The sequence below is a fragment of the Cavenderia fasciculata genome (assembly GCF_000203815.1).
Source record: "Cavenderia fasciculata unplaced genomic scaffold Scf_Dfasci-G-b-205a01.r1-3, whole genome shotgun sequence".
NCBI lineage: Eukaryota > Evosea > Eumycetozoa > Acytosteliales > Cavenderiaceae > Cavenderia > Cavenderia fasciculata.
The window spans coordinates 1,075,420-1,103,319 of NW_004457737.1; the positions used below are offsets into that span (position 1 = coordinate 1,075,420).

General features: G+C 35.8%; 12 protein-coding genes across 12 annotated transcripts; 6 read left to right on the forward strand and 6 right to left on the reverse strand.

Moving 5' to 3' along the window:
• Window positions 1–293: 293 nt before the first annotated feature.
• On the reverse strand, window positions 294–3,406 carry DFA_03148 (cytochrome P450 family protein; the record flags this gene model as incomplete). Its single annotated transcript, XM_004362697.1, has 5 exons — window positions 294–942; window positions 1,016–1,308; window positions 1,365–1,808; window positions 1,929–1,948; window positions 3,394–3,406. The coding sequence occupies 5 exons, from the start codon at window positions 3,404–3,406 to the stop codon at window positions 294–296; spliced, it is 1,419 nt and encodes a 472-aa protein (XP_004362754.1).
• A 242-nt stretch (window positions 3,407–3,648) lies between these two features.
• DFA_03149 (AAA ATPase domain-containing protein) lies at window positions 3,649–5,354 on the reverse strand (the record flags this gene model as incomplete). The annotated part of the gene is made up of 2 exons (XM_004362698.1): window positions 3,649–4,719; window positions 4,809–5,354. The coding sequence occupies 2 exons, from the start codon at window positions 5,352–5,354 to the stop codon at window positions 3,649–3,651; spliced, it is 1,617 nt and encodes a 538-aa protein (XP_004362755.1).
• Window positions 5,355–5,970: 616 nt separating this feature from the next.
• On the forward strand, window positions 5,971–8,055 carry DFA_03150 (uncharacterized protein; the record flags this gene model as incomplete). The annotated part of the gene is made up of 2 exons (XM_004362699.1): window positions 5,971–5,976; window positions 6,148–8,055. 2 exons carry the CDS (start codon window positions 5,971–5,973, stop codon window positions 8,053–8,055), a joined length of 1,914 nt encoding a protein of 637 aa, XP_004362756.1.
• A 648-nt stretch (window positions 8,056–8,703) lies between these two features.
• Window positions 8,704–12,889, forward strand: abpD (interaptin; the record flags this gene model as incomplete). The annotated part of the gene is made up of 5 exons (XM_004362700.1): window positions 8,704–8,811; window positions 8,902–9,277; window positions 9,370–9,478; window positions 9,741–12,613; window positions 12,693–12,889. The coding sequence occupies 5 exons, from the start codon at window positions 8,704–8,706 to the stop codon at window positions 12,887–12,889; spliced, it is 3,663 nt and encodes a 1,220-aa protein (XP_004362757.1).
• Window positions 12,890–13,019: 130 nt separating this feature from the next.
• Window positions 13,020–13,199, reverse strand: DFA_03152 (uncharacterized protein; the record flags this gene model as incomplete). The annotated part of the gene is made up of 1 exon (XM_004362701.1): window positions 13,020–13,199. The coding sequence occupies one exon, from the start codon at window positions 13,197–13,199 to the stop codon at window positions 13,020–13,022; it is 180 nt and encodes a 59-aa protein (XP_004362758.1).
• A 62-nt stretch (window positions 13,200–13,261) lies between these two features.
• Window positions 13,262–13,524, reverse strand: DFA_03153 (uncharacterized protein; the record flags this gene model as incomplete). Its single annotated transcript, XM_004362702.1, has 3 exons — window positions 13,262–13,326; window positions 13,368–13,413; window positions 13,516–13,524. The coding sequence occupies 3 exons, from the start codon at window positions 13,522–13,524 to the stop codon at window positions 13,262–13,264; spliced, it is 120 nt and encodes a 39-aa protein (XP_004362759.1).
• An 84-nt stretch (window positions 13,525–13,608) lies between these two features.
• DFA_03154 (uncharacterized protein) lies at window positions 13,609–14,597 on the forward strand (the record flags this gene model as incomplete). The annotated part of the gene is made up of 4 exons (XM_004362703.1): window positions 13,609–13,686; window positions 13,997–14,293; window positions 14,370–14,479; window positions 14,537–14,597. The coding sequence occupies 4 exons, from the start codon at window positions 13,609–13,611 to the stop codon at window positions 14,595–14,597; spliced, it is 546 nt and encodes a 181-aa protein (XP_004362760.1).
• A 75-nt stretch (window positions 14,598–14,672) lies between these two features.
• gtr1 (putative glycosyltransferase) lies at window positions 14,673–17,377 on the reverse strand (the record flags this gene model as incomplete). The annotated part of the gene is made up of 2 exons (XM_004362704.1): window positions 14,673–15,790; window positions 15,880–17,377. The coding sequence occupies 2 exons, from the start codon at window positions 17,375–17,377 to the stop codon at window positions 14,673–14,675; spliced, it is 2,616 nt and encodes an 871-aa protein (XP_004362761.1).
• Window positions 17,378–19,125: 1,748 nt separating this feature from the next.
• Window positions 19,126–19,807, forward strand: DFA_03156 (uncharacterized protein; the record flags this gene model as incomplete). Its single annotated transcript, XM_004362705.1, has 3 exons — window positions 19,126–19,294; window positions 19,371–19,636; window positions 19,703–19,807. 3 exons carry the CDS (start codon window positions 19,126–19,128, stop codon window positions 19,805–19,807), a joined length of 540 nt encoding a protein of 179 aa, XP_004362762.1.
• A 287-nt stretch (window positions 19,808–20,094) lies between these two features.
• DFA_03157 (uncharacterized protein) lies at window positions 20,095–20,948 on the reverse strand (the record flags this gene model as incomplete). Its single annotated transcript, XM_004362706.1, has 2 exons — window positions 20,095–20,771; window positions 20,849–20,948. The coding sequence occupies 2 exons, from the start codon at window positions 20,946–20,948 to the stop codon at window positions 20,095–20,097; spliced, it is 777 nt and encodes a 258-aa protein (XP_004362763.1).
• Window positions 20,949–21,804: 856 nt separating this feature from the next.
• DFA_03158 (uncharacterized protein) lies at window positions 21,805–25,526 on the forward strand (the record flags this gene model as incomplete). Its single annotated transcript, XM_004362707.1, has 3 exons — window positions 21,805–23,146; window positions 23,236–23,358; window positions 23,680–25,526. 3 exons carry the CDS (start codon window positions 21,805–21,807, stop codon window positions 25,524–25,526), a joined length of 3,312 nt encoding a protein of 1,103 aa, XP_004362764.1.
• Window positions 25,527–25,744: 218 nt separating this feature from the next.
• DFA_03159 (uncharacterized protein) lies at window positions 25,745–27,796 on the forward strand (the record flags this gene model as incomplete). Its single annotated transcript, XM_004362708.1, has 1 exon — window positions 25,745–27,796. One exon carries the CDS (start codon window positions 25,745–25,747, stop codon window positions 27,794–27,796), a length of 2,052 nt encoding a protein of 683 aa, XP_004362765.1.
• Window positions 27,797–27,900: the final 104 nt, after the last annotated feature.

The following is a 27,900-nucleotide window of genomic DNA, read 5'->3' on the forward strand; positions in this document are numbered from 1 at the left end:
TTGGATCTATTCTTTTTCCAAATAAACCAGAATCTGAATGATGAATGCAATTTAAATTGGTATGAAAAAAAAAAAAGAAAGAAAGAGATATATTATCTTTATTTAATAATACTATTTAAAGACTTAACTCTCAGAGCAAGAGAATGAAAGAAATCTTTATTTTAATTATATTATTGAGCTGGTACATTCTAAAAAACGATCGATTCGTAGATTGAGGTTGGAAAAGTAGTACTTTTCCCAAAATTAAATAGGGAGGAGGAGGAAAAATGATTATTTATTTAAAAATGTTTATCTTATCTCGCTTCAATCTTGTATGCATGATTGAGTGGATGGATAGCAATTCCTGCAACTTCGGATTCATCCAATTGTTTTCCAGTTGGTGAGGAGATTTTGAAATTCTTGAAAATGTTTGCCAATGCTGAATACATCTCGTCCATTGCAACATGTAAACCAAGGCAATTTCTTTCACCAACGTTGAATGGAAGGTAGGATTCCAATCTTTCGTTTGTAAGGAAACGTTCTGGCATAAAGACATCGGGATTGGGGAAACAATTTGGGTCACGGAGAATGGTGTAGTAGTTTGGAATGACATGGGTACCCTTTGGAATAAAACATCCGTCAATGACGATTGGCTCGAGTGCCACTCTTGGGAATCCAATGGGTGCAATATGCTTGTATCTGAGTACCTCTTTGAGCATGGCATGGGTGTATGGAGTGTCTTGTTTGTTGTTGCTTTGAACTCTTGTGTCCAATCCAAAAGCATCTCTCAACTCACTACTAACCTTTTCTTGAATGTGTGGTTGGTTGACCAAAAACAATGCGGCCCAACTCAATGTATTGGCCGATGTTTCAACACCTGTAATCATCAAATCAAATGTTACATTGGTCAATAAATCTTCATCATAGTCTTGTAAAATCATAAAATCTAACATGTCTCTTGGTCTATTAATAAAATACATAAAGGTTTGTTAATCATCGATACTCTATTTCCAGTTTGTTTTGACAAATAACATACTTGTTTTTATCGATAGTTTGAACATGCTCTTTTACATATTTTCTAACTTCACCTTTTACATCTTCGATTTCATTTCCAATCTTGCTAATCAACATGTAGTAGATGGGAGAGAGGGCATGGATAGTTTCGAAAAGTTGACCATGTGCCATTTTCGTAATCATTCTTTCGAGTGGCCCAAAAGTTTTACCCATCAAACCATCTTGAATAGTATCGGTATACTCAATCTTGTATGAAAAGATTACTTTACATGCAACTGCAAATGTATATTTCTTGAAAAAATCGTTCAACTTGAGCTAAAATAAATATTATTAATTTAAAGTTCATTTGTTTGTTTGGTTATAATTCTTACAAGTTCACCAGATTGAGCATGTTCTTTTAATTTTCTAGTTAATTGTTCGCCATATTCATTGATTGCATCGGACCATAATTCAGAGGTTTTGGTCTTGGTGAAATGTGGAGAGAGAGCATGACGGATTGGTTTCCAAGTCTTGTGTGGACCCATCAATAGATCGTTAAAGTCTGGTGAAAAGAGACGGAGAGTTGGGGTAGGTGGACGATCACTGAATATCTTAAAGTTTTTGCTATTCATTTCGGTCAATAAACTAGCGTCGTTGACAATGATACTATAGTTATCACCAAACCAAATGGACATTAATTTACCATACTTTTTCGAGAGACTGTGTAATCTAAGTTGTGGAGGATCTCTTGAAATCAAACAATACAATCCACCAATAATTGGTAATGATAATGGTCCCTTTGGATCACTTGTTGAAAATTTAGCATTCTTTTTAATCTAAAATAAATAACAAAAAAAAAATAGATAAGATGTCAATATAATAATGATCCAAAAAATATATATATATTTATATATATTTCCAGATTTTTTTTTATTTTTTTTTCATTGTATACTTACAAAAGAATAAACCAAGAATACTAAAAATATATAAAATATAATGTTTAGGTTTATCATATTTTAGTCTATATAGAAAACTTTATAGTTTTTTTATGATATTATTATTATTATTATTATTATTATTATTATTATTATTATTATTATTATTTAATGGGGAGATGGGGATTTTTTTTAAACTATTTCTATTTATAAAAAAAAGTGATGATGATGAATGGTATTATTGGGTGGTTGGTTTGGTTGGGTGTCGTGTCGTTGTTGTAGTTGGAGATTTATGTTTATGTTTATGTTTTTGTTGTTATATTTATATATAAATATATTTATATATCAGGGGTGTATATCAAATTAATGTAAATATGTAATCTTTAATTAATCCGTCCGTTTATATTTATCCTAATTTAAATAATGTAATGGTTGGAATGATTTTTAGTATTAGATGAATCTGACAACTTGTCTTCTTCTTGGCGTTGTTGTTGGGTTTTCTAAATTGGTGTTCGTTCTCCTCTCCTCCAAGTCGCTCACTTCACAGTTGTCTCTTCACACAACACACAACTCCTTCTAGATATAATAAATATATTATAATGTTTAAATTACATACTGTTGCTTTGCTTGGTCAAGGAAAGGAATCACACAGTCCTATGTCAGTCAGGTAAGGTCAGTGGTCAGTGGTGGTCAGTTCCAACCCACACAATGAAAATGACAGGACAAGAGATTCTTAAAGAAGAAGAGTTGAGGGTCTGGTCGGTAATTATTAATTATTTTGTATGTGTTGTTATTGTTGTCAGAGGGATGGAGGAAGGGAGGTGGATGGATTAATTGATTGATGGATGATGGATGATAAATTAGATGTTACACACAATGATTGATTGATTGATTGAAGAGAAGAGGTGGAGATAATACTATTTAGTAGGTGTATATATAATTGGTTCTGATGAAGAGATGTGCTGTGGTCAATGATCATTTTTCCTTCCTCTCTTAGGTCTGTTCTGTAACATAAAACAATCAAATCAAATCCGACCTAGGATATATTTGATGATTTGATTTATCGTTCAGTGTACACTGTTTTTGCTTCCTATGCACCCACCCCATCCAAAGTGAATGGTTGGGGTGATTCAATTCCATAACCGCGGTTCCACAGTGAACACACACTGAATGAAACACAAACCATTGTTGATGGTTGTTGTGTTTATATTTTTGTGTTGTTGGTAGGTAGGTAGGTGGTGTGTGAGTGTGTAACTGAATGTCTTTGATGATGATGATCGGATGGGAGGAGGGGGTGACGCTGATTAGGATCAATTGATATAGTTCAAACTCGTAGAGGTGATCGTTGGAAGCCAAACTCAACGGGGAGGTGCAATGAGCTTAACTACTGTGTGAATTAAAAATAACACACACATGCTGCTGTATACAGTCTGCATCTCTAATACCCCCTCCTCATCGGTCATCCCTCCCTTTAAAAGACACACACACTTTAACGTCATTTTAAAGATGGTTGTACCGTTTCAAAACAGACTAGTCTGTTTGATCAAACAGTGTGGTATCAAACGATACATGCATTGGGATCTATCTCTTTTTTTTTTATTTTTTAATTTGATTTGGTTTTTTTGAACTGTTGTTTGGCAATGACAGCCCACACACTACACACACAAACCTAATCCAATTTAAACTGTTTATGGTAAAAATACAACAATGGGAAGGGGGAAGGGTTTTTTTTGTTCCAAGATCAGCGAACAACAGTAACACGTCTTTGTCGAGTTGAGATTGAATCTTGCAACAAATGATGGTTTTCAAGACCATCTTTGTCCTCTTGATCTAATTCCTCCTCCTCCTCCTCATCCTGGCTATCTATGGGTACTTCTTCATCTAATATCTTTGAAGCTGGTGGAGGAGCAGTAGCTCCATTGCCATTCATCTTTACCAAATTTTGATTTTCCTTTGAAACTCCTGTTTCCTTTGTTGCTGTAGAGTTGTTGTTGTTGGGGACATTTGTTATTGTTGTTGTTTTTTCTTTTTCTGGTTCATCATCATTATAACTTGAAGTATTTTGTTCTTTGGAGCATTGGGAAAGGAACTCGTCGATGTTTTTAAGGATTAATTCGGGATCGTCACGATTGATGATGAACCATCCTTGGAGCTGAGCAGTGCTCACCTTTTGCGAGCCGATTGCCTTGATGATGGGTGCAACCATCCATGTGAGGTCGGCACCAAAGAAACGATTAAACATTTGCGTGACTTGGTAGGTGGTGGCGTAATCAAACTTGACCTTGACGTCGATACGGCCTGGTCGGATCAAAGCGGGTGACAGACGTTCAATGTGGTTGGTGGTCATGATCAATATGCGACCGTCGGATGACGCCAAGCCGTCCAATGCATTGAGCAGGCCTGAAAAGGTCAGCACGTCATTCTTCATACCCTGACGCTTGACAAACGCCGCGTCAATGTCTTCGAGCACCAGTACCGTGTCGGCTGGCGTCTTTTGCACGATCGAGTGGATGTTGCCGTCGTGGATACCCTTGCTCATGTTCATAATCGAGATGGAGTACCCAAATTTACCGGCGATCGATAGAATAAACGACGTCTTGCCCGTACCAGGTGGGCCGTAGAACAAGTAGCCGCGGCGGTATGGTACACCAGTATTGACATACCAATCCTTTCCGCTGACGAAATTACCCACATCACCCATAATATGATTTCTAACACTTGGGTCCAATATAACTGAATCTAACACTCTCTTTGGTTGAACCGTAATACATTCCCAATATAATCCATGTGGTTCTAATGTAAATATTTTTGTCTAATAACAATCAAATCAAATTAAATTAAATGTTAGTATTATTTATATTATTATTTGTTATTATTTTTTTTTTTAATTATTTTACATACTTTATCTTTATTTAAAGTAACAGAATAATTCATTGCATCTTGAATTAAACTATGTAGAGTATTTTTGTTACCAAATACAATGGTGATATCGATGCAATCACGAGCGACACCTTCACGAGATGTTTTGGCCGATGCTTGACGAATGATGTGAACAATGTGTCCTTGGTAGAGAATCCATTGGGTGCCAGTTGGCAAGAGGGTGAATGATGGACGTGACTTTTCGGCGGTTGATCTAGTCATGACAGACACGCTTCTTGTGCCAAAACCCGATTGGATGGACAACCATTCCAACAACCAAACAAACGATGGGTCGGGATTCGATATTTTAGCGGTATAATAGAATCTACTACCTAACCATACCAACAATGCAGATACACATTCTCTAACTAGATTCATTCCCCAAGACATCATTACTAATCCTATTCCCATATAAAGGATTGGTAGGAATCCTCCTCCTCCTCCTCCTTCTGATGCACCTGCTCCACCATTAAACGATGCCATCCCTATCAATCCCAAGGGTGATGTTATAAGCTTTTCAATATCCATTTCTCTCTCTTTCTAACAGAATTGATTTGATATATGAATGTATATATGTATATAAGTGTTTATAAATAAATAAATTTAGATAATTTGTACAACAAACAAAGTGATAAAGTAAATAGATAGATAATGATAATGATAATGATAATAATAGATAGAACTAAATATACAAATGAAGTGTTGTTGTTGATGATGACTATGTACACATAAGTTATTATAGTTGATTAATACTATGCAAACTTAAATTAATTTAATTAAAAATAGAAACTGATTGATGTTGTTCTGTCTTTGATCATCATCTGTCAATTCATTAATCTTGGTGACGGTGGTGATGATGATGCTAATGTTGTTTTTTTAAACTCTTCTCAAAACAAACAGATACTTTAGTTTACTAGAAGAATGATGAGTATTGAATGAAACAGTCCTTTCCTTTCTTATCGTATCAACCACCCTCTTTCTCTTGAGGGGTTTGAAAATGATTGGGGGGTTCGAATTTGGAGAATCAATCAGCCGGCGATCATTATAATCGTTATCGTTGTACAACATCGCAAGTATCAACCAAAAAAGGATAAAAGAGAATGATGTTAAATAAATAAGGAATAAAGAGTATAAAGAAATAATAATGAGTGTTATAAAGTATGTCTTTCGATAATAATAATATTTATTATTTTTTAATCGGCGATTTTATAAAGTACACTTTAATGACAAACACGAACTGAGAACAATATTTGTTATATGTTGTTGAATTAATAATAATATAAAAGAATAATAATAATCATATGTATCATTTGAATAATAGCAATCAATATTCGCAGTCATGAGCCAACAAGAACAACAACAACAAGGAATACAACAACAACCGATGTTGATACCAGAGGAATTAGAGTTTGAAGAAATACCTCCACCTCCCGAAGCTCCATTACCAGACGAGTGTTGTGGTACTGGTTGCGTTAGATGTGTCAACGATATCTATGAAGAACAGATGGAGGACTATGAAGATATAGTTAGAATCATCAAACATAGGAACAAGGTGAAACAACAAAAGAGAGATGCCTTGGGACTACTTCCTCAACAACAAGAGACAACTGCTGTAACCGCTGCTTCATCGTCATCATCAACTACTACAAACGACAGTACATCATTATCTTTACTTTCTCTTCAAGATGGTGGTAATGAACAAGATGACGAGGATGACGATGAGGATGACCATGAAGAGGATGACGAGGATGATGAAGAGTTTAAAATAATTATAAAGTATCATCAAAAACAACAAGAACAAGAACAAGAACAACAAGTTACAACACCAGCACCGTCATTGAATATGGGGATATTGAATGGATACAAACAATTAACATCGGATGACTCACCATACACAACCTATCATATGGAGATTGAAATGAATGATAGAACTACCTCATCATCATCATCATACCAACCAGGAGACTATGTTGCATTACTGTGTCCAATGGATGGGGAAGAGGTAGAAAAGATTATAAAACGTATTCAAGTTGATGGCGATCAACTCATTTCAATTGAACCAAGAAAGAAAATGAATAAGAATGGAAAGGAAAAGTCGACCTTTGTCATACCAGACCATTTACCTAGTACATGTCAAGTTTCAACCATCAAGGATATATTTACTTGGAGATTGGATATTACATTTGTACCACCACAATTCTTTCTCAAACAAATGGCGGAATACTGTAATGTGAAAAGCGACAGAGACAAACTCACCTACCTATCAACAAGCTCCGGTACATCAATATACAATGAAACCATTGTACAACACCGATTAACATTCACAACACTACTTGGTAAATTTAAGTCATTCACTCCACCACTGGAATTCCTTTTACTTCATATTCCAGCTCACCAACTACGACAATATTCAATCTCTAGTTCACCACTTTCATCAAATAATCATATTCACATTACTTTTACACTTGTAAAATTTAATAATAATCAAAATAATAATACTAATAATAATAATCAACCGACACCAACATCGACGACGACGACAAACAAAGATTATGGTAAATGTACATTTTGGATGCAAAAACAAATTAAACAATTTGAAAATATTAATAATAATAATAATGATGATAATGATGGAAAGATAATAATACCATATAGAATAGAACCAACAAAGCATTTTAGATTACCAAATGATCCATTAAAGACACCTTTAATATTGGTATCTACTGGAACTGGGTTAGCACCGTTTCGATCATTCCTTCATCACCGAAAATACCTCTACGATATCGAATTGGCAAAGAATCCAACCTTTGAAATTGGTAAATGTTACCTATTCTTTGGTTGTAGAAGAGAGGATTGGGATCTTCTCTATCACGAGGAATTATTACAATTTGAAAAGGAAAATATTATAAGTAATTTATTTATTCAATTTTCAAGAGATCAACAAGATACAACATCAACAACAACAGGCAACGACAACAAAAAATATATAACATCAACAGTTGAAAAACATGGAGATTCATTATACAATCTAGTAGATAAACATCAAGGTGTAATTTATGTTTGTGGTAATTCCAACAAGATTGGTAAATGTGCAACACAATCATTTTTAAATATTATCAAGAAATACAATAACACAACAACAACAACACTGATGAGTGACAAGAATGCAGAAGATATATTAAATAAATGGAAATCAAAAGGTCAATACTTGATGGATGTATGGGTATAAATAATAATAATAACACATTCAATGACATCATTAGAAACAAATCTAAAATCAACATCACTTTTTGACCAAAGTGATCTGTTTTGTGTCCCCTCTGCGTGCCTTCTTCTTTGAATTGATCAAATATCTCATACCCTCGATATAAATTAATTGGTTGCTCGTGCGATTTTTTTGTCACCTGACAATTTATTTGAAAACGTGACTTTTCATCTGCAAGGGCTCTGTTGCCAAACCCAAACGATGTTGTTGCATGGTGGGTGGGGGCGTTCATAGAAGCATCATCATCAATCATCAATCATACCTACAGATATATATATACACATACACACATTGACTTTATTTATACCACCACCTTCTCTTTGATCAAAAACAGAAACACTCACACCATTTTTATACATACACACACTGTTTAATTGGTTATAGTAGTAGGCAGACATACATTCACGTGTGATATGTGTGAATAAGGAAGGGTAAGGTTTGTTCACTATTTTATTTATTATAAATAAATCATCAATCAATCAATTCAACATACTACATACAATCAATCAATCAAGTTCAAACAGACTCTTTCTTGTATTTGTTTTAATTAATTAGTAAATAGATAGAGATATAGATATAGATATAGATAGAGATATATATATATATTAAACAATGATGAAAACAGAAGTAGAACAACAACACCAACAACAAATCAATGATATAAATAAAAGTAGTAAAGAAACTAAAGGAACGGATGGATGGGTTTTGGCTCAGAAAAAGGTATAAAGAATTGTTGGAAATCAATCATACAATTATATAGTTAACAAAAAAGTTAATAACAAATCATATGATATATTTATATATTTATAGGTATTCACGAATTGGTGCAATATTTATTTAGGACTTCGAGAGTTGAGTATTAAAGATGTACAGTTGGATTTAGAGGATGGTATATTACTTGCCAATCTGTTAGAGGTATTGTCTGGCAGTAATAGTATTCTAAGTAAATGTACCAAACTCAAAAACAGGTTACATAAAGTAAACAATATAAATTTTAGTCTAAAGTTTATTGCAGAGGAGGGTATTAAAATGGTTGGATGTGGTGCAGAGGACATAGCAGACGGAAACCTTAAATTAATTATGGGCTTGATTTGGACACTCATTAAAAGTTACCAAATACAATCTCTATCTTTAAGTCTACCACAACAACAACAAAGTCCACAAAAAATAAATAGTTTAAATGGTTGTATGTATCATTATAAATAATAAATAATAATAATAATAATAATAATAATTCAAATTATAATAATAATTCTTTTTTTTCATTTACAATATTAGCCAGTCAGAATTTAAAACAATTTGTATCAGCAAATGAAGTATTACTTCAATGGACAAGAACTCAATTACAAGATTATAATAATATAGTAGTTAATGATTTTACAAAAAGGTATATACATACATACATATACATATATAGATATATATATATATAATATTATTTATCTATTCTATTTTTAACTATGCACCAAGGAGTCAACCCAAAACCGTCCGTTTGACTTTTTGGCGCCTTGTTTTAAAATTGCGATTTTAATCTGCAGCAGGAAGAGAGGGTTTGACTTTGTTCGTTTTTTCATTCTTTATTACTAACATTCATATATATTCTATTCATATTCTATACATATACTTACTTTACATTTATATATATATAGTTTTCAGAATGGTATTGTGTTTTGTAGTTTGATACATAAATTAATACCAGAGGCAATCGATATCAATAGTTTAAATCCAGATCAGGCATTAGAGAATCTACAGTTGGCATTTGACACGGCAAAGCAGGCATTGGGTATTCCATCTATTCTTGAAGCAAAGGATATCATCGAAGAACCAGACGAGCTCTGTATCATCACCTATCTGTCTCTCTTTCCAAAGGTATACCAAAAGTTTTTGGACCCTACCGTCGAGAACAAGCGTTTCTCTGTCTCTCTCACTCCCACCAAGAGATTTAACAATAGATCTTCTCAAACATTAAATACAACTGATATTAATAATTCATTTAGAGAACAACAACAACAAGATAATCAACAAAAACAACAACAACCATTGGCATTGATTGTAGAAGAAAAACAACAACAAGAGGAACAAGAGAAGAAAAAGAAACAACAACAAGAAGAAGAAGAAGAGAAAAAGAAACAACAAGAAGAAGAGGAAAGAAAGAAAAAGGAACAACTTGAAAAACTTAAACAACAACAAGAAGAGGAAGAAGAGGAAAGAAAGAAACAACTTGAAAAACTTGAACAAGAACACTCTGACCAATTAAATACATTGAATCAAAGAATAGAGAGCTTGGAGAAATCATTGGACCAAAAGGAAAAAGAAAAAGAGGCAAAGATGACTGAACTGCAAGATCAAAGAGAGTTTACGGCCGAGTTTTTAAAAGAGATATTGGATCTCAAGAATACACTTTCCAACGGTGTCAATCTAGACTCTGAACAACTATCGCAGTTTGAAGCATCTCTCAAGGAGAATGACAAGTTGTTGAGTGATTTGGCGTCTGCTCAAGACAGACAACTCGTTAAGGATGGCACTATCAACTCGTTAAAATCAATCATCGAGGAAAAGGATAGACGTCTTCAAGAGCTTCAGACAAAGGCCGCATCGCTTGCTAGTGCCGACGAACAAGCCCAAATACTCCGACTGGAATTTGAAGAGCTCAAGAGCAAGTGTCAGTGTCAGACACTCGTCATTGTCTTGAGAGAACGTGTCCAGGAGCTAGAGAGACTGGAAAAAGAATCAGCTGACGCCAAACAAGAGCAGGATCAGGTGGTCGCCACTTTACGTCTGGAAAAGGAGAATATGATCAACGAGCATTCCGAGCAAGTCAACCAACTCAAACAACGACTGCAAGAAAGAAATTCAGAGCGTGAAGAAAGCAAACAAAAAGAATTGGAGGAATTACATGGCACTATCGATCAACTCAAGGGTACAATTTCGGATCTGCAACGAGAAGTGTCATCTGAAAAGGGGAAATGGGACACTCTCAACCAGAGTGGTAGGGAACAGAGGGAAGAGCTCGAGAAGGAAATCGAGCAATTAAAACAACAAACCAACAACATGTTGGCAGACAAACAAGAGGCATTAAAGGAAAAGGAAGGGTTAGAGACGAGACTGGCAGAAGCATTGGCTGCACAACAAGGCAATTGGAAAGAGATTATCCAGGAAAAGGAAAAGGCAAACGAGGCACTACAAGCCAAGATAGAGTCGATTCACCAACTAAAGACAACTGCCATCGACCAATTGCAAGAGGAGAGATTAAAATTATTGGCAGAGGTTGAACAAGTCAAACAATCAACCACCCAACAATTGAATGATAAATTGGGTTCGATCGAGCAACTTTCACAAGAAAAGGGGTTGCTCTTGACCGAGCTTGAAGAGACCAAGAAATCATCCAATCAACAGCTCCAAGAAAAGATCACCTCTTTTGAACAACTTCAACAAAAGACTGATCAATTGGTAGAGGAAAAGAGTAAACTAATCGTTGAAATGGATCAAGTTAGACAGACCTCTAGTCAAGAGTTGGTAGGCGTACAGAATCAATTGGATAGTCTGAGTAAAAAATACGACACACTCAACCAACAACATACATCGCTTCTCCAACAACAATCATCCAACACCAACGACACTATCAGTCTCATGTCACAACAACTCTCACAACTCACAACCCGCTACGACCAACTTGAATCGGAAAATGTCAATCTTGCACAAACCAACAAAGACTTGGAAAACAAAATAGAGCAATCGGCACTTGGTACAGGCAGTTTACAAAAAAAATTGGAGCACATATCCAAGCAATTTGCAGGTTTGGATGATAGAAACCAACATCTTGCTCGAGAATCAGAGGACAAGACTGCACAAATTAGAGACATCTCGATTGAATTGCACAATATTACCATCAAATATGATACTCTTCAAAGTAATTATCAACGTATGGTACAAGATCATTCAATGGAAAGAGAACAATTGAATCTCTCTACATCGGATCTTGAAAACAAGTATGGTGCATCACTTAAAGAGATTAATCTTGGCAAGTCATTGATTGGACAAGCCGATGAAAAGAATGAATCACTCTCCAACAACCTGAAACAATTGGAGGAAAAATACAACAATCTCACAACTCAATTTAATAATCTTCAACAAAAATTAAAAGATCAACAAGATAAACATATTTTGGAATTACAACAAGCTTCTAGAAAATCAAAAGATGACAATTCAAATATATCAACAAAAGAACAACAAGAATTTGAGTCTCGTATTGATAATTTAAACAAACAATTAAAAGATAGAGAAGAAACTATAGATAAACAACAGAAACTTTTACATAAACAACAACAAAATCAACAACAAAATCAACCACCTCTTTCAACAACAAAAGAATACGATATTTTAGAAAAACGTATCATGGAAGAGGTAGCAAAGAATCCTCAAAGTTCACTTCAAAGAGTATATAGACTCGCAAATGAAAAATACTTTGTAAATTCTAAAATTGTAAATATTACAGTTGATAAATCGAATCAATCTTTATTAGGTAAATATCAATCAAAATATATAACTACTGTTATTAAAATTATTAATATTTTATTTTATTACTGTTATTTAATGTTTAGCAAATTCTGATGATATGGCAGTTCCAGTACCACTAAGTAAACTATTTTTAAAGGAACCAATGATAATGGTCAATCCAAATCAAATAGGAACAACACCTTCATCATCATTCTCTTGGAAAATGTTATTGTTTGGTGGAATATTTTTAGCATTGTTTTATGGATATGCAAGACCTAATGCTTTGACTCGTCCAAATTAAATTAATAATAATAAAACAAAAAGACATAAATATATAATTTATTTTTTAGATAATAAATAATAATCCCAACAAAAAAGATTAATATATTGTTTATTATATTATAATTTTTGTGACCAATTTGTTTGTATTATTAGAGTTGTTGAATATTAGATTTTGATTTAAATGGCCACATATTTCCAATTATATTGCCAATATCCTTTGAAACTGGAGACGATGGTTTCTTTTGTGGTTGTGATGGGAATATATCCAAAGACATTGGAATGGTTTGGATAAATGGTTCCATTCTAATACTTTCTTGTTCTGGTCTCATTTTTTTTATTATTCTATTCTATTCTTTCTAATATTCATTGAAATTAAAATAAAAATATTTTTTCAATCCTTTGTAAGCAAAATTGTAAAGTATACTTTCTCGAGAGTATACTCGAAAACTATAATTTCTAAAAATAGAAATTACTCTTAATAGTTTTTTTTTTTTTACTCTTTTTATAAATTTTGGTATCATGAAAGTTTATCCATCTTTTTATCTAGATAAAAAAAAAATTGTTGGATCTATTGATTTTAATAGGTGTTTAAAGCTTTGTTGTGATAATATTATATTATACGAACGAAATTGTTTGTTTACTTACTTGAACCATATTAAAGTTGTACTGAATATCATCATCGACGACCTTATTCACTGTGTAGTTGTGGTAGTGAGGTTAATATTCAGTACAATTCATATGAGCAGTACCTCCGAATTTGTTGAATGCGGTGAGAAGATGTTGGTTTTCGGAGCACGCCGCTCACGTGTGATCATCGCATATATTCCATAGAGAGATTTGGAATTTGATTTATTTGTAAACCCATCTATAAACAATTGTAAGAAAATATATTAGAAGAGAAGAAGTCCAGGTACAACTAGTTGATTGGCGCTGCGATTGGGTGTCTTTAGATTTTACAGATTTTGATCATTCGATTAGTTTACTTATCAACAATAGATTTGTTCTTACTTCTGAAATGTTATGTATTATTCAATTAAATTCGAAGTCTCGCTCTTTGAACTGATCATAAGATAACAAAATTAAAAACAAAATTAAAAAATAATATTATTTTTTTAATATGAACTAGTTGGACTGTTGGGTATCATTAATCGTATGCATATCGAACATGAACAGAGATGATGACGACTTTGACTTGTACGCAGACTTAGATAAAGGGTCGATATCTACTCCATTAAAAGTAGATATTATTGAAGAAGAAGACTCAACACAAGTGGTTTCAAACAACAACAACAACAACAAGTATTCATCATGTGATACCAGTAGTAGTAGTCAAGAAGATGTAAAGAAACTTGAACAACTGATCACAGAATTAACAAGCAAGAATGAACAGTTGAATAATACGATATCCTCTCTGACTAAAGATGTATGCTTTCATTATCTATGCATGCAAACCTTTTTGAATTTAATCATAAACTAACAACAATTGCATTTAAATGTAGAAAGAGAATTTTAAAAAGGTTAATGAAATATTGATGAAGAATATATCTTGTCTATTTAAAACTGCAATGGTTGAAAGTCAAAGAAAAGATAAAGAAATTGAAACTCTAAGGTTAGTAATTCCCATATTTTAGACAACTGCCAATACTAATGTCTCTTTTTTATATAGAAATCAAAATGATCAATTAATCAAGACCAATCATAATCATAATAATAACAATAAAAGATAGATAGATAGATGGATCTATCTATTATTTGTTTGTATATATATATATTAAAAAAGTATTTATTAAATTTATTTATTATTACCAGTTATTATCCAATTCATAACCAAGTTGAACTAAAATACTTCCTGCCTCTTCTTTGAACCATTGTTTTTGGTTCTTTGTAAAGTAATTTTGCCAGTCTCCAATCTCACCCTTTCTAAAGAACTTGTTCTTGCTATCGCCTTCCTCTTGGAATCCACCTGGACTGGTCTTGTCGTCGGTGGAGAGGGGCTCGGCTTCGTCGGGGTCGAGGTTAAGGAACCGGTACATTTCAGCACGTGTTTCTTCTGGGAAACGATGTAGCTCTTCGTAACGGACGATATGCACCTTGGTGGGTGGATTCTTCATCTCACCAAGACTCTCGACTAATTGGAAATCCTCTCGAGCACGTGTTGCCCATGACTTGGCAACGTGTCTAAAGCAGACTTCCTTGTCGAGTAGTTGGCCGGGGTGCTTTTTAAAGTAGAGTGGGTCGGATTTGTAGCCATTGACATAGACGGGGTCGACCAGGTACTTGGACTGACCACCACACCAATTTTCAAAGCCACCTAGTCTCACGTAATGCCAAAATAGTGATACGAGGACATCACGACCATCACGCATGATGACAATGTAACGAGCGCCTGAAATGAGTGGTGATAGTGGTGAAGGGGTCTTTTCACCAACCCAGCTGATCAGTGGCGCCGTGGCGGGTGACACGCCCGACAATACTAGGTTTCTGACAAACGAACGATACCACTTTCTCGTCAAAGATATGTATGGCTCACGAGCAGCAGCCCAGTGAGAATCGGTGAATTTGTCAAGAGCATCTTCGAGTAGATGGAAATGGAATTCTTGTTGTGCCAACAATATTCGTGGATGCAAGTTGAGTACCTTTTTGAGCCATGATGTTCCACTCTTTTCATGACCTCTGACAAAGAGCAAACCAATATGGTCTCTGCTTTCCATCATGGGGTTGGGTGTTGTACTCTCCATATCCTCCAATGAAATAATGTCGCTTGATATCTCTTTTATACCTCCTTTACCCTTGTCACATTGTTGTTGCAATTGTTTGGATCGTTGTTGAACATTTATAATTTCATTTAAATATACATTTTTGGAAATTAAGAAATGTCTTGTTGCCAAAGGTGCCAATCCCATTGTAGGTGGTAATATTGCTAAAAGAAAATTAAACAAAAAATATATTAATATAAACTAAACTATTTTAAATTATCTATCTTTTTTTTTTTTTTATATTTATATTTACCTTCAAAATATTTCATAACTCTTAATTCTTGATTATAAGTACTTGATCCATCAACTTCAAATTTGTTTGTAAAGAATAGGTTGTTTGGGATGGTTTCTAAATTGTATCCTTTGTTTGTAGTTTCTGCGTACAGTTCCCATGCACCTCCATAGTCTAGTTCATCCTCGACATCTTTGTTTTCGTAACGACGTCCGACAGCGTCGAGGACCGAACGCTTCATAAATACATTGTTGGCACCGTAGCAATTGTACAATATACCATTCATTCCCAAACATCCCATATATACACCAGTGATACTTGAAACCTTGCTAATGTTGTCGTATTGAAGCGACGATGAAATTAAATCGGCATTGGTAAACTCTTCCACTTGAATGAGTGTGCGCAGAGTACTGAGACTGGGCCAATCATACTTGTCAATGAATAGAACAAAGTCGCCGGTAACAGTTTCGTGGATACTCTTGCTGTTCCACGGTTGGAACCATTGGTCGACGAGAAACTCGGATACGGTGGCCACCTTGGGTTGTTGGAGTGACGCCATTTGGAGGGTACTCGTAAACTCGGCCAAATATTGTTGTTGTTGAGCGCGTGGTTTCTTTGCCTGCGTTGAAAATGTTGATATGGCAATGACCAACTCTATACGAAGATGCTCCAGTGACTCGTCGGCGTACATTTGGTCGTCGAGTGATTGCAATGCTTTTATAAATTCGACTTGATTGGTTTCATCGTACACTAGTACAATCGATATCTTTTTCAGAGTTATTTTTCCGTTTTTGGTGTCGTCTTGCTGCGACTGTGCACCATTGATATGTACGACTGAATGCCAATTACTCCATATTCTTTGACGTGTCCATTCGTCGATTGCCATTCTCGCCGGTTTGACACCTTGATCAAGACAGGCAGACAGCTTCTTGACGAGTGATGCTGGCTTGGGGATGAATAGTGAGCGGTCGCGGTCTTCGGGATGGATGAGCTCGGGGATACCGCCAACCTGCGACGCGATGAATGCCAGGCGATGGGTGAGACACTCGAGTACCGTGTTGGGCGAGTTGTCGATGGGCGATGGGATGACAACCAGCTTTTTCTCACGATCAAAGGTGAGGTATTGGATGGCCTCGGTGTGAGACTTGCCAATGAGTATGTGACACTTGATTTCAAGTCGGTTACACTTGTTGGCGATATAGTGGTCTGCCATCATGTTGATCTCGGTCAACTTGGTGTTGGCGCCGAGGAATGTGATGACGACCGACTCTTGTCGCAAACGGTCGACTAGACGCTCAACAGCCTTGATAAACACATCCAGCCCTTTTCTCGACTCGAGTCGTCCGAAAAAGATAATCTCGTCAAATGAACGTGTCATCTCGCGGTCAATATTGTTAGAGTCGACTTGTGCGGGTGGTAGCAGGTTCTGGTGCACGTAGCTGTTGCGTGGGAGAATCCACCCGTTGCGACGCATCCAGTTGAGCATGTAGTTGGACGGCGACACGAGCCAGTCTGACATTTCGACGGCGCGACGCTCCAAATAGTCGACTTCAAAGTGCTTGCCGTCGTCGAGGTTGGCCGAGTTGGCCGTACGCTCCCACAAGTGCGGTCCGTGTCCTCCAATCACAAAAATGGTCTTTTCAAACGTCCACCCTTGGTGTCGCGCCAGCGTGCTAAAGTATCCAATCCCTCCATTGTCGTGAAAGTGTATTATATCGAAATGGTTGTTGTTCTTGACCTCTTCGTCGCGCAGCCATTCGTATGTCTTGTACGACCGCAGACAGGGGCCCGTGCACCCAGCCACACCCTCCAATAGAGAGAACCCGCTGCCCTCTGTCGCAGCAGCCACCATGACAGGGTCGATCTCCTCGCCTGCCACAGTCACTGCGCTGCCCGACGTCTTTTTCTTCTTTTCTTGCAAGTCCAATATAACCAATGTAATGTTACGTTTGGCGTACAAGTCGACCCAATGCTCGGCCGTCAACTTCTTGACTTGGTTGACCAACAACACCGTGACGTGGTGTCCGTCGCTCTGCAGACGCTGTGCCAGTGCCGTGTATGCCGTGCCAATGCCGCCGCCCAGCACAGGTCCCTCAATCTCGGTGGTCACCAGACACACCTTGCGTTTCTTTAGTCCAGATGCCGTCGTCCACGCTTCCTTGTTGAACTGATGCGGCGTCGGTATGACGTTGGGATCGGTCTCGTCAGGATCGTAGTTGTGCAAAAAGGGGTACACTACATCCTTGTCGTCTATGTTGTTTATCGTCCTCCCATTGATTGCCAAGCTAGGATGCAACGTCTTGTAGTTGTTATTATTGTCTAACGATGGTAGATAGGTTGAATTGTTTGTCGAGTGGTACCATAGATATGCACTGTTAAACAGTAATACCATAATACATAATATAAACAAATTATAAAATGATTTACTATAGTTCATCCATCTCGCCATTATAAATATATCTAATGTGTATTGTGTGTTGTGTGTTTGTTGTTTACAACTATTTTATAATATTATTATTATTCTACTTTTCTTTTTGTTTAAAACATCTATTATCTTTTTGTTTGTTATCTATCTATCTATCTTCTAATATTTAGAGTGTGTGAATTATATATGATTAGGCAGCAAGAGTGTAGAGTGTTCTAACATTAGAGATGTGTAAATATTCGTATATTGTAGGACGCGCAGGCAATAAACAACCTAATATCACGGTTTGACTGTTTTCATAGACCCTGGGTTCCCAACGCCAACGATTTTTTTGACGACTTTGAGCAACTGCAAGAAAATTCCTTGTCATGATCTTCAAACACTAGTTCTGACAAGTCGTTTATAATTAATACATCATTTTACACAAAGATATTAATAGATAGATACCATCACCAGGTATCTGACAATACAACTATGATAGTTAGCACAGCAAATCGATCTTTTTAACTCAACCCAACATCAAAAGAAAGGATCGATGGATGTTTTGTTCAGTAGTAAAAATTAATAGACTAAAACTAGTATAGTAATGTTCCTATACCATTATTTTAAAGTTAAACTTTTAGAATATAGTTTATTAATTAATTAGTTAGTTTATTCTCTTTGTGGAGAAAAAAAAACAAAAGTAGTCTAAAAATGGAAATATTTTAATGAAGTATTGTCCTGTTAGTTTTCAAGGAGGAGAGAGGAAGAATATAGGGAGAAAAAGATAAAATGTCTAGTCTATATTATATTATATCATATCAATTTAGAGAGAACAAATAAAACAAACAAACAAACAAACAATGGTCAATTATTTAATATCAGTTGATGAGAGTAGTAACTCTGAGATTGCAATCTTGGAGGTTATCAAACATATCTTGGATAAGGAAAAAGATACCCTCTTTTTAATTTCAGTGGCAGAGGATCCAATTACATTCCCATCTTCAGCAATGTCTGCTGTTATAATGACTGGTATGTATATATAACATATAAACAAAAAATATTAATATTATTTATTAATTTTACTTTTTATTTACTTTCTCTCTAGAATCATTAAAAGCTATTGAGCAAAAATCAAAGAATATTTTAATACAAAGAGCTGCCATTGCTAAACATTTGGGAGTAAAGAATGTTCGTGCATTATTGGGTCATGGTAATCATGTAGGTGAGGCTGTATGCAAAGCAGCTGAAGAAAAGCAGATTGATTTCTTGGTTGTTGGAAGAAGAGGAATGGGTCAAGTCAAAAGAATATTCCTTGGTAGTACATCTAGATATATTTTAGAACATTCCCCATGCAATGTTATTTGTATCAAGGTATATACATTAATATAGATTATTAAATCAACACAGAAATTAATTATTATTTTTATATTAATTTAGGAAACGGAGGAAATGAAATCAAGATTATTAAATGAACAAAGAATAGAACAACAACAAGATGTAGAAAATTATCATGATTTTGAAAGACTTCATCTTCATATTTAAATAAATCATTTCTTTTTTAAACTTCAAATAGTTAGTATGCTTGTTGTATAAGATAGACCTGGACAAGAATTTTATAAGTTAGAAATTTAAATAAATTAATTATACTTTTCAACTTTTAAGACAAGGCAGAGATCTAATTTTAAAAGGAATTCAAAGAGTCTCAGAATGAACGAAAAAAAAGAGAAGAACCCAAGTGTAGAATACTCATTATTTTAATTTGGTTATATAAAGAAAATTTTTTTTTTTATTATTCATTTATTAATTCTATTTGAATTAATTAGATTGATTTATAATTGAGTGACTGGAACATAGGTGGTTGAGGATTGGAATTCAGTGGTCTTGAAATCCTTTTGCTTCATCCAGTCTGGTTCTTGCTTTTCAAACTTGGTCAATGGAACCTCTTGAGCGACTTGACGGGTTTCCTTTTGGAGGATGACAGTGTTTTGAGTAGAGGCCATAGTACCCTTGGTGACGGTGAGGATTGGAGCTTGGAATGGCTTCCAGTTGAGAGTGCAGTTTTCAGTCTTTTGGAGGATAACTTCTGGTTTGCCTTGGAGCTCAGATACACGGACAATTGGCTCGCTCTTGAACAACTTGATAATTGGGTCTTGGTTGGTTACTTGGATCTTTGGAGCCTCACACATGGCAATGGAGATTTGTGGCTTGGCAGATTGGATCTTGACCTCTGGCTTTTGTTGGTTGATGACAACTTGAGCCTTTGGTTGGTTGACGTGGACAATTGGTTCCTTTTGAATAAACTCAATCTTGGGAGTGACAGTGTTGACGTCGATGATGGGAGCTTGTTGCTCGAGGAAAATACGTGGAGTTGGTTGCTCAATGTCGACTTGGGCTGGTGGAATGGTCACGTCGGCAGTAATGGTCTTTTGGTAAACTTCAACAGATGGAGCATTCTCTCTGATTAAAATTTCAGATCCCATTTCAGTAATATTAATAGTATCCTTTCCTAAAAAAAAGAAAAAAAAAAAAAATTAATATTCAAACTTAAAATCAAAGAATATATATTTTTTTTGTATTATTTACCTTCATTGACTTGAACATGAGTTTGTGGTTTCTCGACCAATACTCTTTGTCTTGGTTGTTCCAACTTGACAACTCCTCTTTCAGTGAATGGTGAAGACATGATTATTTGTTTAAAGTGTTAAGGTAAAAATCTAAGTTTAGATAATTATTATTAATGGTGCTTGAGTTAATTTAAAGTTGTTGTTGTATTGTAAACTACTTTGAATTGTTGTTTGAGTAAAGGAAGTATTGAATTTTGGAGTACTTTTATATGGGTTGGGTTTGTTGGCTACTTTGAAAAAAAAAAGACAACAATCAAAAGATTTAATAATTTAAAAATCAAAAGTAATAATTATAATTTTTTGAATTATTTCAATTGTTGTTTTTGCCAGATTTAGTATTTTTCTTGGCGGCAATCCAAAAAGATTGTTTAATTTCAAGATTATCTAATCATTGTAATCAAATTATTACCATGGACATTTGCATTTCTACCAATACGGGTAACTTTTTCAATTTCCTTGTTTGGAAATTTTTGGAAAAACTATTATTTTTTCGTTTTTAATATCTCGTACGATATCGATTTTCGAAGAGGTGGATATTTTCTCGTGTGTTGTCAATATAAACAGATAAGATGATAAGAGTGTTTGGATCTGGTACTATTCCAGAGAGAGAAGAGATTCAACAAATTAATTAAATTTTAAATTTTTTCAAAGAGACTACAAACTTGGCGTAAACAGCTCCTTTAAAGACCCTCTTTACTTCCAACTTTTAATTCATTTAAACATTTGATAATAATAATAATATAAACTTAATATTAGTAAGTTGAAAATAGTTATCACAAACACAAACATAGACTTTGATTATTATTTCAAAGTCTGTCTGTCTTGTCAACAATCCTTTTTTTTTTCTATTTTGATAATTAACATACTTTTTGTTTTTTTTTTTCCAACCAAGGTATTATTTAAAAAAAAGATAGAATGGTAGTAGAAAAAGCAACACAATCACCAGTTCAATTAAAGAAGAACTATGGCCAAGATGAAGAAGTCAAGCCACGTCTCAACTATGACTTGAACGTCAAGCAAAAGCCAGCCTTTATCACCTTGGAGAATCCACAATGCCAGTATATTCTGGATGAGCAGTCCCGTCACATCAACGTCGAGCGTCAGTCCCCCTACATTAACATTGGTCGTGCCGCCGACGTCATCCAAGTCAACGAGGAGCCGGTCCAAATCAACTGCCAGCCATCTGCCGCCGAAGTACTCGTCGAGAATGGCCAACCCATCGTCGAGGTTGAGCAAAAGGCACCCGAGATTGAAATCGAGCAATTCATGCCCAAGCTCTACCTCAAGATGCCACCAATCAAGGTGTACTTGGAGATGGACGGTGCCCCAGAGATTTTGATGGATCCAGTCCCACCAAGTGTCAAGGTCAAGCAATCCGACCCACTGGTCCGCTTCACCAACACCAATCCAAAGGTCATGTTGAACCAAGCACCACCCAAGTTACTCGTCTCCCAATTGCCATCGCAAGTCGAAGTTATTCCATCGGCCAAGGCATCGATCCAAGTCAAGGAGAACCAACCAATCGTCTCGTTCACCGAAGGTGCTCCCACTCTCCGTGCACTCGAATGCGGCCAACCCAAGATCTCATACTCTCAACCAGACCCAGAGCTCAGCTACACCGAATGCGGTCCACGTGTCTATATCTCCCAAAAGGACGCATCCGTCTCGCTCAAGCACGAGGCACCCACCGTCAGTGTCACTCCAAGAGAGCCAACCGTCTCGATCAACCACCGTGCCCCCAAGATCGACGTCCAACGTCACCCAGTTGCCGTATCTGTCGTTGAGCCAGCCACCACCGTCCACTTTGGCAAGCCAGGCAGCAAGTTGGAGAGCGAATGGGTCCAACTCAAGACCACCGAGACCACCCTCGCCAAGCAGATCCAACAAACCAATATCACCGGCACCACCTATGCTCAATGGTGCAACAGTCTCTTGTCGTGTGACTCGTTCAACGCCCAACAAGGTGCCCGCAACTCGTTTGTCGTCTTTGGCGGCGGTGAAGCCAAGCTCTTGGAGGCCTTCAAGACCGACAAGGGTAACCATACTTTCAATTTGAACCTCCGCAACTCTGCCGGTGAATTGTTGTTCAAGTGCGAATCCGAAGGTAAGCTCCTTCGTATGTGGGACTCTAGCAATGTTCAATTTGGTTGGATCGACTGTACCGCCACTCACGTCGACGTATTCAATGCTTCTGGTGCCAAGGTATTCAGTTTGATTCCATCTGCTAATAGCTGGAAGTTTGATATCCAAGATTTAAGTATGTATAAAAAAAACTGTAATAATCATAAGATATAGATATTAATACAACTTTACCTTACTCTTCTTTTAAATGTTTTATATATTTAGGTTTAGTTAAACTCGGTTACTTACAACGTGAAGGTAAGCTCTCTGGTTATGACTTGAAGTTCCCAAGAGAGTGGAAGTCTGATAACAAGATGTTACTCTTGGGTTCTCTCTTCCTCATCGACAGTGTATTTGATTAGATCAATCATCCTACACTCTTTAACTACTTTTGAAAAATAAATAAATACATAATCCCAATTTAAACATATAAATATAGAGTATATAACTTATAATATTTATAAATATAATATATTTGTTTTTAAAATAAATTAATATACTTTGAGTGAATGAAATTGGTGTCTTATTTTTTAATTTAAATTAGTCATAAGTAGTTACTATCATGACTCTAGTTTATAGATACAACAAAATAGCTATTAATGGATAGAGATAGATGTTATTTTATATATGGTAGTAGTTATCTACCTAACATTATCATCTATCAAATAGTTGAAGAGTTGGTGAATGACATTGATTTGATATGTCTGTTGTTCACTTGTAAACAGTTTTATTATAACTTTAGACAACAATACAAGTGTCGATTCAAAGGTGTATCATTAATAGATAAATCATCAGACACATATAAAATAAGATACAACACTCTCTATGCTATCCAATCATTCCATCTTGGATCATTCACCGATATATTTCATAGATCAATCTCAAATCAACTTGTCAAGAGCTGCAACATACCATTATTTAATTACGATAATAATAATAATAATAATAGTAGAAGTAGAGATGATTCGATTGAAAAGTCTGTAATATTAGTTGATGATATTGATGATAATCTTTTGGTGGATGATCTACCAGATACTATCAAATGGTTATCCATCGATAGTTCTGGTAGACCACTCACATTAGAAGATGGATGGAAGTTACCAAGTGAGTTGGAAAGTCTAGAATATATGTCATACAATAGTGGTATGGTTGGATTAGGTGTACTACCAGAGACATTGACCGAATTGACTTTGGACGTACCTCCCCATGGTCTCGCAGACGGTGTGATTCCTCAGTCAGTACAAACACTCGTACTCAAGAACAATGATGTATTTGGTGCACCGGATATAGTGCGATCGGAGTACCACCTTCCTCATCGTCTCTCACACCTCTACATTTATTTCGCAATCGATACTCTGTCGCTGCAGTTCCCACCGACTCTCAAGTCTCTCACATGGTGGACACCTCCATTGACACCCGACTATATGTTTCCAACAAGTCTTGTCTATTTGAAACTAGTCATCCATGATACCCTCAACTATCCGTTAAACCTCTCACTTCTCACATCGCTTCAAACACTCAAAATCAATGCAAGAATATATTTTGTCAATGAACCAACGCCAAGTGACTATCTACGTCTTCCACCAAACCTCACCAGTCTCACCCTCCATGCCAAAGCCACAATCGAGTCATTGACATTCTTTCCAAAGAGTTTGGTCAGTCTTGACACCAATTACAATATAGTTAGTGGAGCCATTGACAAGGGAGAGCAACTACCCGACACACTCACCTATTTATGTTTACGGTATTGTCACGGTACCATTCCTGCCGGGTTCATAGGTCCGACTCTCAAATCTCTCAAACTCACCTTTTCCATTGTACATGCTGTCTTGTTGGAGGGTTCCATTCCAGAGGGTGTACAAACGCTCTCTGTCAACAACTACCAACACAATGGAATCGTTCAACTCATTCCAAAATCAGTCAATCATTTTAGTTGGTCTGAAAAGACAAGTGTCAAAGAGTATTTAGCATTTCCATCAACTATTCGTACACTAGAATATAAGCCAAAGGAGATAGACCCCGCCACTGCTCACTACCAGATTCCATCGTCACTCACTTCATTGACCACCATCGCCACACGTTGTTGTCCAACAACAACCTCAAGTGTTGGAGAATATCAGCTGTCAACGTTTTACCAATGTAATGAGGATGAAAACAACAGAAAGTGGATACTTCCTAAAACAGTTACATTTTTATCGTTGGAGATACCGCCACAGTCTGTCATATCGCATTTCCGGTTTGATCCAATTATCTATCAAACCAATGTAACTGAATTGGTATTACAATCAGACTCACGTGATATTATTCATTGTAATATTCAAAGATTTGAAGAGTTAGATATCATCAACAACAATAATAACAGTGATACCTATGATGTATTGATAACAGACAAACATTCATTACTTGGTGGTGTAGTCAGACTTGGTAAACAACAACAAAAACTATATTTAAATTGGAAGGGAGGTGTTGGTGCTAATGGGCCACCTACAATTAGTACCACTATCCCCACTGTTTAATTTCAATTCGATTGAAAGTTCAATCGAAATATGTATATATGTGTAGACTGCTGTTTACAAAAAAAAAAAAGATCTGACCATCAAAAAATCCGCGAGCGAATATGTGCATGTTCACCGAATCAAAACAAGGCAAAGATCAACTTGATACATGTACGTTGGTTAAAATAAAAAAAATTAATTTATTTATTAATTTTATTTTGTCTATTATTAGTTATAATATGGATATAGATAGAGATATAATGGAAGATACAAATAGAGATATATGTTATTTTATATATGGTGGTAGTTATCTACCTAATAGAATCATCTATCAAATAGTTGAAGAGTTGGTGAATGATATCGATTTGATATGTCTGTTGTTCACTTGTAAACAGTTTTATTATAACTTTAGACAACAATACAAGTGTCGATTCAAAGGTGTATCATTAATAGATCAGTCAACACACGCACTCAACAAAATACGTGACAACACTATACACGCAACCAAATCATTCCACCTTCGATCATTCACCGATATATTTCACAGATCAATATCTAATCAACTTGTCAAAAGCAACATACCATTATTTAATTATAATAATAATAATAGTCATAGTGATAATAGTGAGGATTCAATTGAAGAGGCTGTAATTTTGGTTGACCAAATTTACCATAAACAACAAAAAAATAATAATAGTGATGATTCGATTGAAACCCCGATCATTATGGGAGGAGCTGGCGATGACTATAATGAACAACCTTTGATGCAAGATCTACCAGATACCATCAAATGGCTAGCCGTCAATAGTTCTAGTAGACCTCTCACATTGGCCACTGGATGGAAGTTTCCAAGTCAGCTGGAGAAACTAGAATATACTTCAACTATCAATAGAAAGATTGAAATGGGTGTACTACCAGAGACATTGACTGAATTGTCTTTGAGAACACCTTCAGAGACTAGTCTTGAAGAAGGTGTGATTCCAAAGTCAGTCACATCACTCACACTCAAGAAAATTGAAAAATCTTTGGAAGTTGTTGGTGATGATGTGCCTGTCATCTACTACCACTTTCCTAGTCATCTCTTGCATCTCCACATTCATTTCAAAATCGAATCTCCAATGCTGATGTTTCCACCGACTCTGCTATCTCTCTCATTGCATATGCCTCCAGCGACCACCGACTTTAGATTCCCATCCAATCTTGTCAGTTTAACACTTGGGGTTGGTCGAGATGGTGTCAGCCGTTCGTTAAACCTCTCTCTTCTCACTGCTCTTCAAACACTCGTGATAAGGTCATCTGTCCCTATTCCAAGTGACTATCTTCGTCTCCCACCAAACCTAACCAGTCTCGTTCTCTATGCCAGTACGACGATCGACTCATTGACATTCTTTCCGACGAGTCTGGTCAGTCTCGAAACATTTTATATTACTATAAAAGGTGCCGTCGAAAAAGGAGAACAGCTACACGACACACTCACCCATTTAAGTTTACAATTCAAAGAGGCCATCCCCGTTGGATTCATTGGCCCGTCTATTAAAACTCTCAAACTCGGTTTTATCACAAAAGAACTGCTCGACGTTGCTCTGCTGGATGGTACTATTCCAGAGGGTGTACAAACACTCTCTATCACCAGCTACCGAAATTTTGGTATCCCTCCAACTATTCTACAATCGATCAATCGTTTTACATGGAATCGTTTGAATACCAAAACAGAAAATCTAGCATTTCCATCGACCGTTGGTGCACTAGAATATTTTTCTGGGCTCCCGGCCAACTACCAGATTCCATCATCACTCACCTCACTATCGACGGTTGCCACACGTCAAGCCAACCTATTACAAAAAGAATATGGTCTGTCAACTCTCTACATCTATCAAGATGAAAACAACAGAAAGTGGTTGCTTCCTGAAACTGTTACATTTCTATCTTTGGATATCCCCTCACATTTTGATGGAATGGATGAAACATATTATTTGTATGTTAGGTTGGATCCAATTATCTATCAAACAAATGTAACTGAATTGGTATTACGAACAATTAGTAGAGATATTATTCATTGTAATATTCAAAGATTGGAAGATTATAGCAACAACAACAACAACAACAACAATAATAGTGATACCTATGATGTATTGATAACAGACCAACACTCATTACTTGGGGGTATCGTCAGACTTTCTAAACAACAACCACAAACACAACAACTATATTTAAATATAAATTGGAAGAAAATTGGTGACCCATTTAAAATCAGTGTGACTACTATCCCAGGAACAACAAACATACAATGAACCATTTATTAATAAATGATGAAGGATTAATATTATTAATGGTATCAATAAAAAATAAAATAAAATAAAAAATTGGATGGCTCTGAAGTCGTTGGTCTTTCGTC